This window comes from Apteryx mantelli, chromosome 1, assembly GCF_036417845.1.
Source record: "Apteryx mantelli isolate bAptMan1 chromosome 1, bAptMan1.hap1, whole genome shotgun sequence".
Lineage (NCBI taxonomy): Eukaryota > Metazoa > Chordata > Aves > Apterygiformes > Apterygidae > Apteryx > Apteryx mantelli.
The window spans coordinates 75871437-75887315 of record NC_089978.1 but is presented as its reverse complement, the minus strand read 5'-3'; the positions used below and the strand labels follow the sequence as shown (position 1 = coordinate 75887315).

Here is a 15879-nt window from a genome sequence, read left to right as displayed (position 1 = left end):
CTTTACTACAAAACTGACTAAACTCTTAGTTTCTTATTACTGTTCATCCTCAAACTCAAGAAGTTTTGACAGTTTTCTGGACTTTTAAGTGTTTCTAGAAGGAAATAAGTCATTTTACTCCCTAAGGTCTGCTTCAACATATCCATATTCTTATTTCAGCACCCGTACAAATAGTATTTATTAAGACCAGGGGAACTCCAAGTCTTTAAAAACCTATGTTGATGCGGGACTTGACTCTTATATCACACTGAAAAATGCTTCTCTCATACATGGTGGCTGTATGTTCCCTTAGAAATTATGTCCACTTCAGTTAGTTGGTAAAATAGAAAGGAATTAAGACAAAAAAAACCCAGACCCCCACAGAGGGGAAAAAAGCATTTGTTTTATTTTGTTAAAAACAAACAAACAAGACACCATCATCATGGGCAAAGTTATATTGTACAAAAAAAAAAAGGAACACATGCTTAAAATAATGGAGCCAGAGGAATGGACACTTAAAATCATGGACCCAGTGGCAGTCTCTTCCCCAGAAACAGAATAAAGTGGTGTAGAGACAAACTGCTTAGCTATGTCCTTTTTCATCATGATGAAAATTAAACAAAATGTTACAGGAATTACAAAAAAGAAAAAAAAGCCATTTCTGAGCACCTCCAGACAAACATCTGACATTTACTTAAACTTATAAGTTTCACTGACACAGTAAAGCTCTTGGTGTCAAGCACAAAATCTCCAGTTTTTAGAGAAGGCCTGAAGAGAGTATTCAATATCAGCAAGTATTTGACACCATTATTGAAGAGATTAAAAAAAATAAAAATCATAAAAGAAAACATCATTTCCACCCTGAAGAATGGATTAATATAAGTACCAGAAGATGATACTTCTCTTTTCAGAAAGATAAATGCAGAAATAGTAACATAAAGTACTTTTACAAAAGCTTTTAGGTACTTTAGAAGGAATTCAGAATGCTCTGCTTTTATTTCCTGGTGAGATACTTGAAATGATCTAGAAAGCTCATGGAAGCCATCATTAAAAAGTGAGCATTTCATTCCAGTGCACTTTGTTACACTGGCAACCTTGGCCATTCTGGGAAAGGAGCCACAAACAGTTCCTGGTATTCCAGTACTGGACACGAACCAGGTCATTTACAGTGTTCTCTGGATGATTAGGAGCAGCTGAGAAGTACTTGCCTGGATAAGATGCAATACTCAACACACTGTTGACAGTGGAGGGAATGGGTTTTGCTTACTGACCACAAGCTTTTGATGCTGATGAGATATATACCCTTTAATATGACCCTGGCAGGAGAAAAAGATTGTATTAATAAGGGAAACTGGTAACACAGTTCCTGTACTTCAGCTGTCTTCAGACTAAATCAAGCAAAACTGTGGGTGCATACTCAGTCACCACTGCACTACTGCACTTGTTATCTATATCCTTTAAAAAAAAAAAAAATTATATAAGTCAGTCTGCTCACAAGGCAGGCAGAAAGTTGGAACCTTAAAAATGTACGTGAACTAACATTGCTATTAGACTGAGAGCCTGTTGCCAGGGCCCCCTACCGGTCAGTTTACATTTTCTTGAAGAGGCAAATCGCAAGTGTTTAAGTTTACTCTTGCTCACTTTAAAATTACAGTTTTAATCAACTGTTATTCCAAATCTAATAAACTAAATTACAGATTTCTTGTTTTCAGACATGTAGGGTTTTAGCACTGAAAGATCTTCCAGTCACTCAATCCCACCCTCTGTTATTGTAAAAGCACACCACAATGTTTCAGAAACAGAGAAGCAGTTCATTTCTTGCTGCCACTGCAGCGCTGCTCCAAAACCTCCGATTTATTACAAACTTCTTGATGCCAAGCCTGTATCATCTGTTCATGAATAGTTGAGACCCATTTAGAGCAAAAGGCAAAATGTGAAGCAATTAAAAAAAAAATTCATGTTTTGAATTCTTCTGACATTAGAACGTCAAGGGTCTCTTACTTCAAATGCAGAAGAACAAATCCCTCTCTTGTCCCAGGTATAATTTTCATATTGTGAAATAAATATTCCTGCATATTTAGAAAGGTTACTACTGAATTAGTAATAAGAATTCAACTGCAATCTTAACTGGTTCCTGAAAGAGGCAGGAACTAGAGGAATTCCCCATGGCAAATGAAAAACATTTGTACTTTGTGCCCAACTGAATAAACTACTACACATACAAAAACCTTAGATTTAGCTATATGGATCTGATATAGTTCTGTAATAAACTTTCATTCTCTAATAATTTTTACTGACTGCAGTTTGCAAGGAACATAAAGTGGGCAGCACATACCATATATATAAGGTTAGCTAAAATGCACTGAACTTCATCAATATCAACATCATCCACTTGCATGAATTTCAGGGCAAACAGAAAGGCATCTAGAGATAGCTGATGGGTTTTGAGTAGTAAATATCTGGAGAAAAAAAAAAACAGAAAAAATTATCTGTTATTGAGGCACAATCACTTAAAACTCCGATTCATAGCAAAATGGCCTCTCTACAGTAAATTCAGTTTGACTAGAAATCTGGCCCCTTGAAGAGAACTAAGGAACATACATACTTCCATCTCAATCCTAGGTAAAACCATGTTAAATTTGCTTTTACAAAAACACAGCTTGTTATGCTTACACTTTCTTAAAGAGATTTCTGTAGGTGATGATTTTCAGCTTCTCCAGAATAAGAAAAATTCCACATCGAATGAAGAAGGTCTCATGCTTTGTCAGAGCATCATTCAACAGGAGAAGATTGCCTTCACTACAAGAATGGAAGAAATAAAAACATGAGAAAGTCTGACCCTTCTGAGAGAGAGAGAGAGAGGAAAAAAAAAAAAAAAAGAAAAAAAAAGAGTCTGACTTGTCAGGAATATTCTTCCCCCTCAATCATCCCAAATAAATATCTTTCATATAACACTTTTTTGAACTAACAAATATGATACAATAAAATAATCACCATACCTCACAGCTTTTGTTACTTCAGAGAACTGCATAAGGTCATACTTTTTTAAGAGCTGAATTGTTGGCATATGGCCCTGAAAAATAAATGGTTTCTAAGTTTTCCAGGGTAAAGCCAAATGCATTTTAAGTAAAATCTATAAAAACATTTGTCAGAGAAACAGAGAAATGTTCAACTACATTTTTTTTTGCTACAGAACAAGAGGTGAATAAAAGCATATGTAAGACATCGCCCCCACCAAACATCCTGTAACACAGCTCATGATAACTACCTATATATCATGGTTCAGGGAGTCTCTTAATACTTCTAGCTATTCAAACTTGTAAAATCAAGATCCTGTGACATGAGACCTACGCTGATGCAAACTGCATGCTATGATTGTATGATCTAATCTGCAAACAAAAGAACTGCTGGAATCCCAGGCACCACTAATCATACAAGCAGTGCTTCTGCACGGTTAAGTGCTAGCTCAGTCTGTATGAGATTTTTTCCACTATGCCTCCATATGGACATACAAATGTCCTTTCTTACAAAAAAGAAAGTTTAAATTTAAAGAAAAAATAATGAATTCTCATTGTTAGATCAGGTAAGACTTTGAACCATGTGCACTATCAAAAAGAAACTTAGTTTTTTCCCTCGCTGCACAGCAGAGATCAGATTGCACATTGACTCGGTCAGACTTTAAATTTAGTTACCATCATTCTGTGTTGCTGGTAGCCCCTTTCCTGGTTGGAGGATTATCTGAGAGTAGAACTCAGCTGCATGTTTACTGAGAGCTGCTAGGAATAAAAAAACCCCACCCAAGCTATTTTAGTACATTTTAAGGTTCATGGTAATGTTTGGGGCCTGATTAAAAAAGCAACTGTGAAAACAATGACCTTTACCTGGCTTCTTTAGGGCCTCTTGTACACTAGAACGGCTCCAGAAGAGCCACCGTAGGCTCTAAAGGACCCACCACATTGAGGCACCCAGTCAAAGGGGGCAAAGTTTATAGCAAGGCTGTTAGTTTTGCTTTGTCAACCCTACCACTGATTGATCTGAAAACAACTAGTAAGAAAGACAATAAATAAAAATAAAAAACAATCTAATTATCATACCCACTACGCTCTCCCTTTCCCCATGAGAGGTTTCTGTCACCACAAGGCGGCTGCAGAGTAATAACCAAACTGACACTGCAGGGGGCTGAATAGGGAGCACAGAAGGGAAAAGGGAGAACGGTCGTGAACAGGCTGGGGCAAAAGTGGAAGATGGAAACGCTCACAAGTGGATGATAAAAACATTCTCCGTGGGGAGCAGAATCACTTTGGTAATAGGGCCAGGAACAGAAAACATTCTAAAATCTTGTTCTTATCCCCTCAGTTACACTGAATAAAATTTGTATAATCACAGTAACTCAGGGAACACAAAAATGCTAGCACAGTGGATGGAGAAGGACAGGAACAAGAAGCAGAGATGCACTTAATTCTTTAAATAAAAAGATAAAATGATCAAATGATAAACCAGGCTTCATTGATTTGTTCAGTGATCAAAACCAAAATTCTCTACTTGGTGACACTTCTGACATGCCTCAAACAGGTAAATGCACAAGGTGCAATCAGAAAGCCCAAAGCTGGGAGTCCTTTCCTTCCTGTGGCAAATCTGCCTTGACAGTCTTCAGCAAACTACTTGCACATCTTCTCTACCTCCACCAGATGAAAGAGACAGATTTGTACTAGTGAATCTATACATTTCCTGGCCCATCTGTGCACAGCTGACCACAAGGTAGGCACTCTACTACATTACATTAGCTACACTGCTAAGTTGTTCTAACTTTGGGCTGTTTGGAGAAGCACTCGCTTTTTATTACATAGGTAACTTCAGGTTCTACTTTTGAGAGAAGTGGGAGAAAGACAGGGAGAAAATATTTAGGGTTTTTCCCCCTTTTCCTACTTTGCATATAAATGACAAGTCAACATTTTCTGTCTCCAGCTGTACAAAAAACTGTGTATGATGACTTTTATGTGGGTCAGGTACAGACAGCCTCTGAATACCAATATGGTAAAAACAAAAACTATGCTGATACTCAGTATGACTCCTCTGCCCCCAAAAAGTTGATTTGGAAGACTATCATCTACTCACCAACAACATTTTTACTGGCAGCAGGTAGATCAAAATCATTCTCTTGTTCTTCTGGCTTGAGCGGTGACAGTGCTCAAAGGCAAATGACAGGTACTCTTCAGCTGCAGACACAAATCAAAATACTGAGTAACAGCAGCAAAACTGATTAAAACTACAAGCCAAATTCTGTGCTTAATGTCCATTTCTAGGCTGAGCTCATGACGTTTTAAATGATGTAAGAAAGAACCAAGCCAATCAAAATACATTAAGAAAATACTGTAAAAATTATTAGGGAATCACACCAAAGAGAGCATTACCAGAAAAATGAGTCCTCCTTCAGAAAGGGGAAGAAAACATGTCAGTGTCTAGATGCTAGAGGTAACAGTTACAAACAATATTGGAATTTCCAGCTCAAGTCAGTAATATTATTGTGGTACTAGTATAGGAGAGGAGGAATCTCATGAAGCTCTGATGAAACAAACAACATTTTCCAAATGCAGATTAGGTTCTTCGGGGATGTAAGCTCCATGTGATTGATGCACACATCTGTTGATCTGCAGAAATGTGCCAATGTGTACAGCATGGGAGTGTGAGAAGTCTTTATCAGTTTTCACTGAGAGAGAAAAAGGACAAGCCTGACAGGCAGAGGAAACTGTTTAGGGAACAAAACCAGCTCCAGAAACCATCTTTTCCTTTAAACTAATGGCTCATTTGGGCATGGACTCTAATTATACAATACAGTTTGCTGAAGGTTTCCTACACGGCATACAGCAACTTCAAGAGGAAAAGAAAGTTGTAAAGCCTCCTTTGTAAGACCTTTCACAAACCTATCCTGTTGATGCTCGTACAGAAGATACCTAATTTATTATGCATGCACACAGTGTATTAGGAAGACTACAGAGAACTTTACATACAAACATTTAAAAACTGGGCATATGCTACAATTAGAAGTGTCATGTAGACCAGTCATCTCGGATCTGACTCAGCTTGTGGGCCCTTGGATCATTCAGCATGACTTTCCTTCGGTCAATATAAAACACAACTGCACCTGCTGCACAGGTTTTGAGTCAAACAAACGACATCAGGCAGATTTCATACCAAGCAGTGAGAGTTCAAATCTGTCCTACTGACACACAGTACCTTGCTTAAAGTCACTGTCAAACATCGCTTTGCGTCCAACATAATATTTGTATGTAACTCTCTGTGCCATACTATATTCATCCTTCAGATTTGAGCTGTCAATTGCTCTAATTAAGGGCTTACATAGATGGAGCTTGTTGATCTGTTAAAAAAAATTAATTGCATTTTACTCAGAGGGTGTAGACATGTAACATCATATAAAAAAAGGGTGAATTTGACTTAGAATATGAAATATAAAAAACAGCTTACCAGACTTGAACCCTACCTTAAAATAAATTTTAAACAGCTGATTTACGAGAAACAACATGCCCCACTTTTTGGAATCTTCAATGCCTGCTCGACTGTCATAAGAAAAAAAATCCACTAGTATTGAACATTGTAAGAAAATAATGACTTTGTTCTTATGGTACATTCCCTCCACAAATACTTTATGGATGTTTTCAGGGTAAGAATATGACTGAAAGTAAAAGACAAGGCCTTGTCTTAAACCATACCAGCACTGTCAAAACAGAATGTTCCAACTCTAATCTTGAAGACACATCTGCTGTCTTCCTTCTCAAAATGAGAGATGTCAAGCAAGATATTATTCATGTGCAGCAAGCTCCTTACTCCAGTCTGTAACAAATATGCTAGCATAACAGTTGTTTCCAGTATTCAAGGTGAAGGAAAGATGGGTGGAAAAAAAAGCATTTTCTCCACTTGGGAAGCATTAAAATTGCTAAGAGTGGAAACCAAAGAATCATCTTCTTCCAGTGTAACTGCAACGGGGGCAGACAAAATTCACAACTAGTGAGGCACAAAAGGGTTAATGATCTTTCCTGAGAGATACGGACATAATCAATCCCTCCCAATAACATCTGCTAGGAATATTAAACCTCAAGGGAGGCCTCCCCAGCTGTAGTTAATAGTGAAGAGAGAACAGACTACAAGTGAGAGGAAATGAGCCCCAGAAGTGTCCATTCTGACACAAACATGGCCTTTGTGAGCGGAGAAACCTATAAAGTTCATTAAGTTTTTAACAATTCAATAGTGCAAATTCTAGAGAGGATCTGTCACTTACGTGTCACTGGCACAGACTCGAAAACAGCTCATCAGTAATTCTGCTGCTTTTTCCAACATGTCACCAACTTTGCTTTTCCCTTTCTTCACTAGCTGTTGATCTGCCTACCATTACATGACAAGAAACAATGCGTAATTCTACATCCTGGTTCACTGGGTTGTAAACAGTTTAGTTCCTCACTACAGCATTTCATAAAGTATTACAACAACAGATTTGGCATGCCTGTACACCTGCTGTTCCCCAAATCCTGAAAAGTACTCAAGCTTACAGAATAAAAGTAACTAAAAATAAATAAATAAATAAATCACTTGGAGAGGCTTCTGAACACCTTGCACCAAACTTAATGCACAGGAAGACAATCAGAACTTTGCAAATAGCACTTAGCACTATTAGCTTCAGCAGTATTAAGCTTAATGTAGTGCACTCAGACACCTAAATTCAGAATCATCTTACAGCTAAATTGGAGCATTAACACTCTAACTCAAGTTTTCAAAGACCAAGAGTCAGGCAAAAACCCCTGTCTTTTAAATAAGAGCAAACTAAAATGATTTTCAAAATATGGAGTATAAGTTTTGAATTTATGATTAAGCTTCTCTCTGCAACCAAGACGGCTATATTTTTAAACCAAAACCCAAGATTTTCCAGCAGTAACACACTGCTAGAACCTGAGATATTCAGGGGGAGGGGAAAAAAAAAAGCATATGCTGCAGACCCAAAAGAAAACAATGAGTTGGCAACACTATTCATGTAAAGCGGGAAAGATTTCAGATCCATGCACTGATTAACGCAGAATTTAAACAATCAACAAGGGTGAAAAAAAACAGAGGGTGGATATTTGCTGTGTGCTTTCTAACAAATTTCACTACAACACTGACCCTTGCTTTCATTTCCAGTAGGTGAAATGTAAGCAAAAGAAATGGAAATGCATCCTTTGAGTATACTAAAGTTGTTCAAACACTTCCAACATGACAGATCCCAAACACCCATTTCCTGTGTATCTCAAGTATAGAAATTTGTCTCATTTGGCTAGAGAATTACAACTTGTTACACAGCTGGGGTGTAAGTGAGCGTGCACACACACCTTCTCTGTGCAAGCATTTGAATGTGTTGTTTTGTGTGTGCTTGGACACAAGGAAGTGCCTGGGTGGACCAACAATGAAAATATGGAATACTGTCAAACTCTAACCTAACTTGAACTCTAACTTGACCTCTTCAGGTCAAGTGACTAGGAGCAAGGTCACAATCCTGCTGCTTACTTTGGGCCATCCAGCTCTCTTTAGATCCCTAAACTTCAATTCACTAGCCTGAGAAAACTAATGTAAATTTGGTTTTTTGCTTGTCAGCAGTTGTACTGGCTCAGCATGGGCTCCAATGAGCACCAAAAGCAGCATCACACAGCTGGAAGAGGGGACAAGGAGGCAGTGAGTTGTGCCCCCACGCTATTCTGTAGAGACAGCAGTTAATCACTTTACATGCTCTAAGCAACTGCTGTGAGATTGTCCACAGGTCCTCAGAACCTTGCTAGTTCAAGCTTCAAATAGAAGGTGGACAGACAGAGCAACCTAGTTTTTCAGAAGGTTTGGAGGAATTTACTGTAACAGCAAAATTTTAGATGTGCATGTTTTTAAACAACAGGTTGAACAGTAATTAGCAAAATCAGGCTAATGTAATAAATGTAAAATGTTTCCATCATGCAAACTCCTAACAGATAAAGGGAATGAGGTTGTTAATGTACAGTTCAGATCTACTTACATTATTAGCAAAAATTCGAAGGTCAAGAGCTACAGCATACATAATAGGTAAAGCCCTAGAAAAGTAAGATGTTGTACGCTTAGTATGTGCAAGCCATTCAACAAGCAAGGCATGAGAAACAGGCATTTTTTCTTGCTAGTTGGCCACAAAACTAGAGAAACATACAGGAATCTTTAAATAAAAAGGATGCATTTTTAAAAGAACAATTCTTGAAGATCTCAGCATTTCAGAAATCTGACAATGAAGGAATAATTCATTCAGAAGCCTTTTTTACTGGGGCTTCAATGACTTAAAACAAACTACCATCTTGCCTTGAACATATTCTTCATGTTTGCTTATAGCTTATTCTACATAATTAAGATTAAATGTTTAGCTTTCATACTTCTGGACATAAAAACTCAAACAGGTAAGAAAAACAATTAGGCTGCATTTAATTTATCACTGAAGATAAATAAAAATTATAGGCATAATCTTAGTTTGACTGCTGTGGTATTATAACAATGAAAGAGAGAGTCTAGTTTTGTACAACTCTTTACAATGTACTCACCAGTTTTCTTCTTTATGTGCTTGAAACGCACGTAAGAAAGATGTATTATATTTAGGAAAATTTAAAATGTTATGAAATTAAGCATAGATTTAAAAAACAGATGTATGATACTGTATATTATGTGCTCTATGAAAGGGTAGAAATCAACAAAACAGCAAGTAATAAGAAGCCAAGATGCAAAGACACAGGAGGGAAGAACAGTAATACTGCCACATCCCCCTCGGTGCTGCAGCAAAACAGTGAAAAGCATCAGTCACTGAAAGATAAAACAGCAGCTTTCTTTATCAGTATCTTCTCCTCCAGCCAAATACAAATTGGGATGTATATTAATGATTTGAGGCTCTCCTACACTCTGAGAAGTTAATTTCTATTTTAGAGGCAAATGTCAGTTTTCTTACTCCCACAGAAAGTTGAAAGGAGAAAAATGTACCTGGATTCCCTTGCTTAAGGATCTAAATAGCTGAAGCGTATTTGGAAGCAGAACACATTTCTATTAAAATTAAAAAGGTAAGGATAACTTATTACAAAAGAAAACATAAAATTAATCTGAAAACAATGTACAGGATTTATGGAAAAGGATATTGGACAATAACTGTTTGGCATTTGTAGGCTTCTATAAAGTCATGGTTTCCAACAGCATAAGTACACCTGTCAGAAGGAACATTAGTACATCAGAAATGGTCCTATACTTGAAGACAAACATTTCTCTCTTTTTTGCCTTTTAACAGGTATAGAGCTTTACAGTCTACTTAAAAGAAAAACAGAAATATTTTTTAGAAATATTCCTAACACAGTGACACAAGCATTTTAAAAGAGTACTGAGTCTGATAATTGTGGAAAACTGATCCGAGAGATGAACAGGGATTTATTTCTATAATCTGTACAATACCAACCATAACAAGCTAATGCTTATTAAAACTGTCACTGAGATTGGCATAGAAAAAAAAATTTCCAAGTCTTCTGAGTGAGCTAAAACACAGCGTTAATACTGAATTTTTTCCAATAAAAGCCTCACAGAATTATTTGAATCTTAAAGCTGTCTTAAGAGTACTTTTATGACCAAAATTCCTTTCCCCCCTCCCCTCCCACATTTCTTTCTCTTCCTTATTTCACTCTGAATTCTTGTGTAATTAGTAAAAAAGAACAAAGGAAAGAGCAAGCACCAAATCCAAAGCCGTGTCAAGGGCTATATACAGATGACTGTCAGGTGCATAAAGTAAAGTCCACACAAAGAAGAAAGAGAAGTCTTTATTTCCTACAATTCTGGCATTGTTTATAAGAGTAGTAAATAACAAATTTTCAGATGTAAGCCCTTTAAAATAACTAAGTAAACTTAAGGATATGCTTCCCCATCACTACTGCATGCCTCACAACCGACTTGTCCATTCCTGGCCCATCATTACCTTAAGTGGGCTGCAAACATTTCATCATATGGCGGTTCCAGGACTTGCTGACACTTTTCTTCTGGAGATGGAAGCTAAGTACAGAATAAATTAATGAAATATTAAAAGAACTTACATTGCACCAGAAACAGAACATCATATAGGTATTTTATCATGACAGTCTTATGCCTGCAAGCCTTTGCTATCTGCCAAAACCTTACATTATACTAAGACTCACGTTCAGTGCAACGCAACTGCTAGAGTCCATTCTGTCCACAGGACCATATTAGAGCTGGTCTTAGACAAAAGCGTCTGAAACACATATGGTGCAAGCACTGGATCCTCAGGACCAAGTGATTTGATCTTCATATCCACTCCCACTGTGCCACTTCACTCACTATTGCAGATCTGGCCACAGGGAGCCTTCAAAATGCCTATCCAGAAAACAGTTCAAAGTGGAGGACAAAAAGCCATCCAGGAAAAGATGAAGACAGACAGACAGAATCCTTTTAAAAGGAAGGGGAGAAGAAACCTACGAGGGGATCCTGCTCTGGCCTGTAAAGCAGATTTCTAAGGTTTTTACCCAGTGGAAAGGAACCCATATGGAAAAAAGAGGAAAACTGAAAGCAAAACAAATGAGGCCAAAAACAGATTTTCTCAGGATAACAGATTCTTACTTGAAGCCTAGGGTTGGCAACATGTGGATGCTTAAATGATACCAATTCTGCACAAAATTGTCCATCTCTGCTGTCGATGGCTTCTTGTACCTACCCAGGAAAACAAGCACATTACAGAATATAATCTAGCCACAGCCAGACAACATATTCACACATGCCTAAGGAAGCCACCTTGTTATCACTGTTCAGCCATGTCAATAGCTTCTCAAACATGAGTTTTTAAAAATTTAAAACTGAAGGATCAGTATTGGTATAGTATTTTTAATACATGTGTTTTTCAAAAAGCGATCAGGAGAGAAAGTGGGGTAAACATAGTTGTTGTTTTTTAATATATATTTGTAGAATACAACCAAATCAGAGAAGCCCAGAAGAGGTTACATGGGTTTTGCATCTGAAGACAACAGTTATGAATTAGATTTGAAGAAGTTTTTTAAAATGCCATTTGGACTTATGAGCATCAAATATATATGTGAAGCATAAAAAAAAATATTTTGAGTATTATCACTTGTGATGCTGCAGACGGAATTTGGTCCTGTCATCAGTCAGAACTTGCAAATAGATATCATATGAACTTAATGCTTAATAATATAAACTAGTTGCAAAAGACAATATTAAACTCTTCCAGAGACTGTGTTTGTTTCAAGTAAAGGAGAGTTAAGTAGTTGATTTTATATTTTCCCCTCAATTTTACTGCTTTCCATGCTATTTTAGTCTATGAGTTTTCTTATTTAGTACAGGCTTTCCATACAGCAAAGATTTTTTTTCCCCCTACCAAGACATAAAAATATGAAAAATAAAGCATGGAAATTGGGAAAGGAGCTCTAACAAATAACACCCAAAATTACTTTCACAGCATATATAGCATGGAGGATGAAGAGGCAGGATCATTGGGACTGTTAACTGCAAAAGATGCTGACTTTTCTGAGCAGATCACTCTCCTGAGAGATCTCAGCCGCTTCGCTTCTGAGACTGAACACCAAACAACTATTCACTTTTTCTGTCCTTCATTCAATTGACTTGATCAATCCTGATTCAAGAAAGGAATGCGATAACAATGATGAGAATGTGATGATTCAAAAAGACGCAACAAGAATTGTAAAGGTTGACACTGAGGGTTCAGTCCAGCTGAAGATCCTTATGATCCTGTTCCTGCCTCTCCAGCCTCCTGTCACACACACTGTCCCTGCATTTAAATTGTGTATATTTCTTAAATCCCTGCACACATGCACTCTCACCACATTAATTCTTACGGACAAATTGCTTCGCTATCCATCATATCAGTAACCATCAGACTTTTCAGGAATACATCCTCAACAGACAGCTGGTATACTTATCACAGCATTAAATATATTTATTTACCACATTACACTTTCTAGATCGACTTATTTCTTAAACAAAGTAATGTATTTTCAGCAAAAAAAATAAAAATAAAAACATATGCCCTTATATTCTGATAGTGCCCCCCCCCAAAAAAAAGCTTGCTTACTTGCTGCAAATACTGGTTTATGGTGATATGCGCCATTAAAATAAAAGTAGATGAGGTAGGAGTCCCAGATTAAATGTAGTTGTATCACATTCTGCAAACCAACAGAAATTTTAGAGAATAACGAAGTGACAGAATCTCAATTAGATCTCTTCTTTCCTCTCAGGCAACCTGGCATAACTTTACCAAGTCTTTCAGGGCCCGGCAACTGCTACTGGCCTTTAGGAAAAGGGATACAGGCTCAGGTAAAGCAAAGCAGAATATAAACGCATCCTGCCTGCTGCGGAGAGCGTGTGCGGAAGAGAAACTGTAGCACCAAAGCACCGGGAAGGGAGGTAAGCCCCGGCTGCGCACGGACACACCCGCGCAGACTGCTCTCCTGCCCACCCCGCAGCCGCACCCCGCAGCACGTCCCCGCCGGCCCCTCCGCTCCTCGACCTTGACCCCGGCGGCTCAGGGCGGCCCGTCCGCCATGCCCTGCCCGGCCTCACCGCAGGCCCAGCCTCAAGCCATGGTGCGGCGCGACACTTCCGGCACCCGGCGCGACACTTCCGGCACGCGGAAGTGCCCAGGGGCACGCCAACTGCCGCGCGCGCACCCCACGTGACACCCCTCGTTCGTCCGTATGGGCGGGGGGGGGGAAAGGGAAGGGACCGAGGGATCATGTGATGCCTTCCCGTCTCCGGCTGCTCTCCGGGACGGCACTTGTCGCTCTCCTTCCCCGCCCCCAACGGCGCGGGGAGGCGTGGCTTGCCGCCGGCGGCCAATGGGGAGGAGCGATGGGCGGCGCCGAGGCCGAGCGTTAGCGATAAACCGCGTGCGTTGGCGCATGCTGTGCGCTGGGGCGGAGCTTGGGGGTGTCAGTGGCCATGGTACTGGTTAGGGCTTAGCGTGCTTGTTGCTGTCGGTAGGACAGTGCGAAAGGACAGGCAGCTCTGGCTGTTGCTTGCCCTTTCCTCATCCCTTCGTGGAAGGGGCCCAAATCCTCCCTATGCAAGAGCCAGGCACATAATCACGTTTAACTCCCAGGTTTGTGTTACCTGTTTGCCTGGACCCTAGTGATAGCAAACAGATATTTTGTTGGGTAAACGCAATCTTCCCAGCAGCCTTAGTTTTCACTTGTTTTCACTTTCTGGTCCTTATGGCTGTGCTCTCCAGAATAATACTACCTGCAAGGAGTGCTAGAGGGCCTGTATAAGCACGTCACAGAAGTCAAATCAAGCATTAGCTTTTGAATGTTTTTTGTGCTTTTCTGAAGCTTTTGTGTTGCTTTTAGAGCTGTGAGTGCGAGATACTTGAAGTACAAAAACTTGCTGAAGTTTCCCTGCTCCCATAGTCCCAGGCATGCACTTTGACAATTGTGATGTCTGTATGTGCTCCGACTGGATTTAGGATAGCTGGTGATTAGAGTATGGATAGCAGCTCTCATCTTGGTACTGTTCCTGCTTTTGTACCCGGTGTTGATGGTAGCAAGGCAAGAAAATGAGCTCAGGGTTGGAAATGCTCCTTATTTCAACGTACGCCCAGTTCCTTAGAAAGCATAATGCAGCTTTGTGCCAAACGCCACTAAATAAAGTCAGAGAAAGCGGAGGGGACCGAGGCCCTTAGGAAGGATTATCCCGGCTACACCATAACCGAGGCACAGCTGCTGCCTCACCGCGCCGCCCCCCGCCCGGGCACAGCCCCCCTGCCGGCCCGCAGCCCGGTCCCTCAGCGGCCGCCGCGGGGCCACGGCGGCGCCCCACTCGCCCTGGCGGGCTCGGGAGCCATCTTGTACGTGGGGCCGCCGCCGCCGTCCCCCTCGCCCCGTGCGGCGGCGGCCGGACCCGACCCGACCCGACCCGACCCGACCCGGCGGGGGACCGCGGCGCCTCGGCGCAGAGGCGGGCGGCGCTCGGCGCGGGCCGCCCCGGCCCGGCCCGGCGGGACTTGGCAGCCGCCCGCGGGCAGGGCCGGGAAGCCGGTGGGGGAGGGCGGCTGGGCGGCGGCGGCGGAGGAGGGGAGCGGAGGCGGGGACGCAGCCAGCCCCGGCCCAGCCCAGCTCAGCGCCTTGCCCCGGCCGGACGCGGCGCCCGGGGCGGAGATGGCGGACGAGCCCCAGAAGAAGCCGCACTTGTCGGCCTTGGTGGGGCACACCAACGGGCTCACCAAGCCTGCCTCGCTCGCCGCCGCCGCCCGCGCCGCGGGAGGAGGAGGAGGAGGAGGAGGAGGAGGCGGCGGCGGCGCGACCGCCTCCTCCAAGAAACTCGTGATCAAGAACTTCAGAGGTGGGTGCGGGGCCGCGCCGGGGCCGCGGCAGGTGCCGCTGCCCCCCGCCTCGGCGCCGCGGGCCGGGCCGGCGCCCTGCCCTTTCCCGACCTTTGTTTACTGCGGGCCCAGCCGCCTCCCCGCCCCTTCCCCGCGGCGCCTCCCCGCCCGCGGGGCCGGGCCGCCGCTGGAGGGGCGACGTGTCGCGGCCGCCGCGGGCCGCCCAGGCCGCCGCCGCCGCCTGCCCCGGGATGGGGGGCGCCGGGCCCAGGCTCAGCGCCGCCGGGGAGGCCGCCCCGAGCCAATGAGCGTTTCTGGTGCCGTCGACACTTTGAATTAAGAGCTTAGCGGGAGCACGCGTGTGGTTTCAGGCACGGCGGTGAGAGGTCCAGATACGGGGGGGGACGCGCAGCGATGATCTGTGCCCCTCAGAAAATAGGGAGAAAGCCCCGTTAATGTCACCGCTAATTAGACCAACCTAAGAGTTATCTTACTAAAAGTAAGGGGGGGGGGAACAG

At 41.9% G+C, this 15879-nt stretch overlaps 2 protein-coding genes across 5 annotated transcripts in view; one reads left to right on the top strand and one right to left on the bottom strand.

Annotated features, from left to right (window-relative positions):
* Positions 1 to 362: 362 nt before the first annotated feature.
* PCID2 (PCI domain containing 2) lies at positions 363 to 13655 on the bottom strand. 4 transcript variants are annotated; one of them, XM_067295685.1, is made up of 15 exons: positions 13606 to 13655; positions 13118 to 13208; positions 11632 to 11721; positions 10976 to 11049; positions 10155 to 10220; positions 9573 to 9614; positions 9026 to 9080; positions 7274 to 7377; positions 6479 to 6554; positions 6214 to 6355; positions 5095 to 5195; positions 2979 to 3052; positions 2653 to 2778; positions 2315 to 2438; positions 363 to 1295 (listed from the first exon to the last, which is right to left on the bottom strand). In XM_067295685.1, exons 2-15 carry the CDS (start codon positions 13151 to 13153, stop codon positions 1206 to 1208), a joined length of 1200 nt encoding a protein of 399 aa, XP_067151786.1. In that variant the 5' UTR covers positions 13154 to 13208; positions 13606 to 13655; the 3' UTR covers positions 363 to 1205. The 4 variants fall into 4 exon arrangements, with proteins under 4 accessions (XP_067151786.1, XP_013809679.1, XP_067151793.1 ...); XM_013954225.2 differs by having other exon boundaries at positions 13553 to 13652; XM_067295692.1 differs by lacking the exon at positions 13606 to 13655 and adding an exon at positions 13515 to 13534.
* Positions 13656 to 15197: 1542 nt separating this feature from the next.
* Positions 15198 to 15879, top strand: part of CUL4A (cullin 4A) — a 44510-nt gene continuing 43828 nt past the window's right edge. The window contains exon 1 of the mRNA XM_067295670.1: positions 15198 to 15381. Coding sequence (XP_067151771.1) covers positions 15198 to 15381 — 184 coding nt within the window. The remainder of the gene's footprint in view (positions 15382 to 15879) is intronic.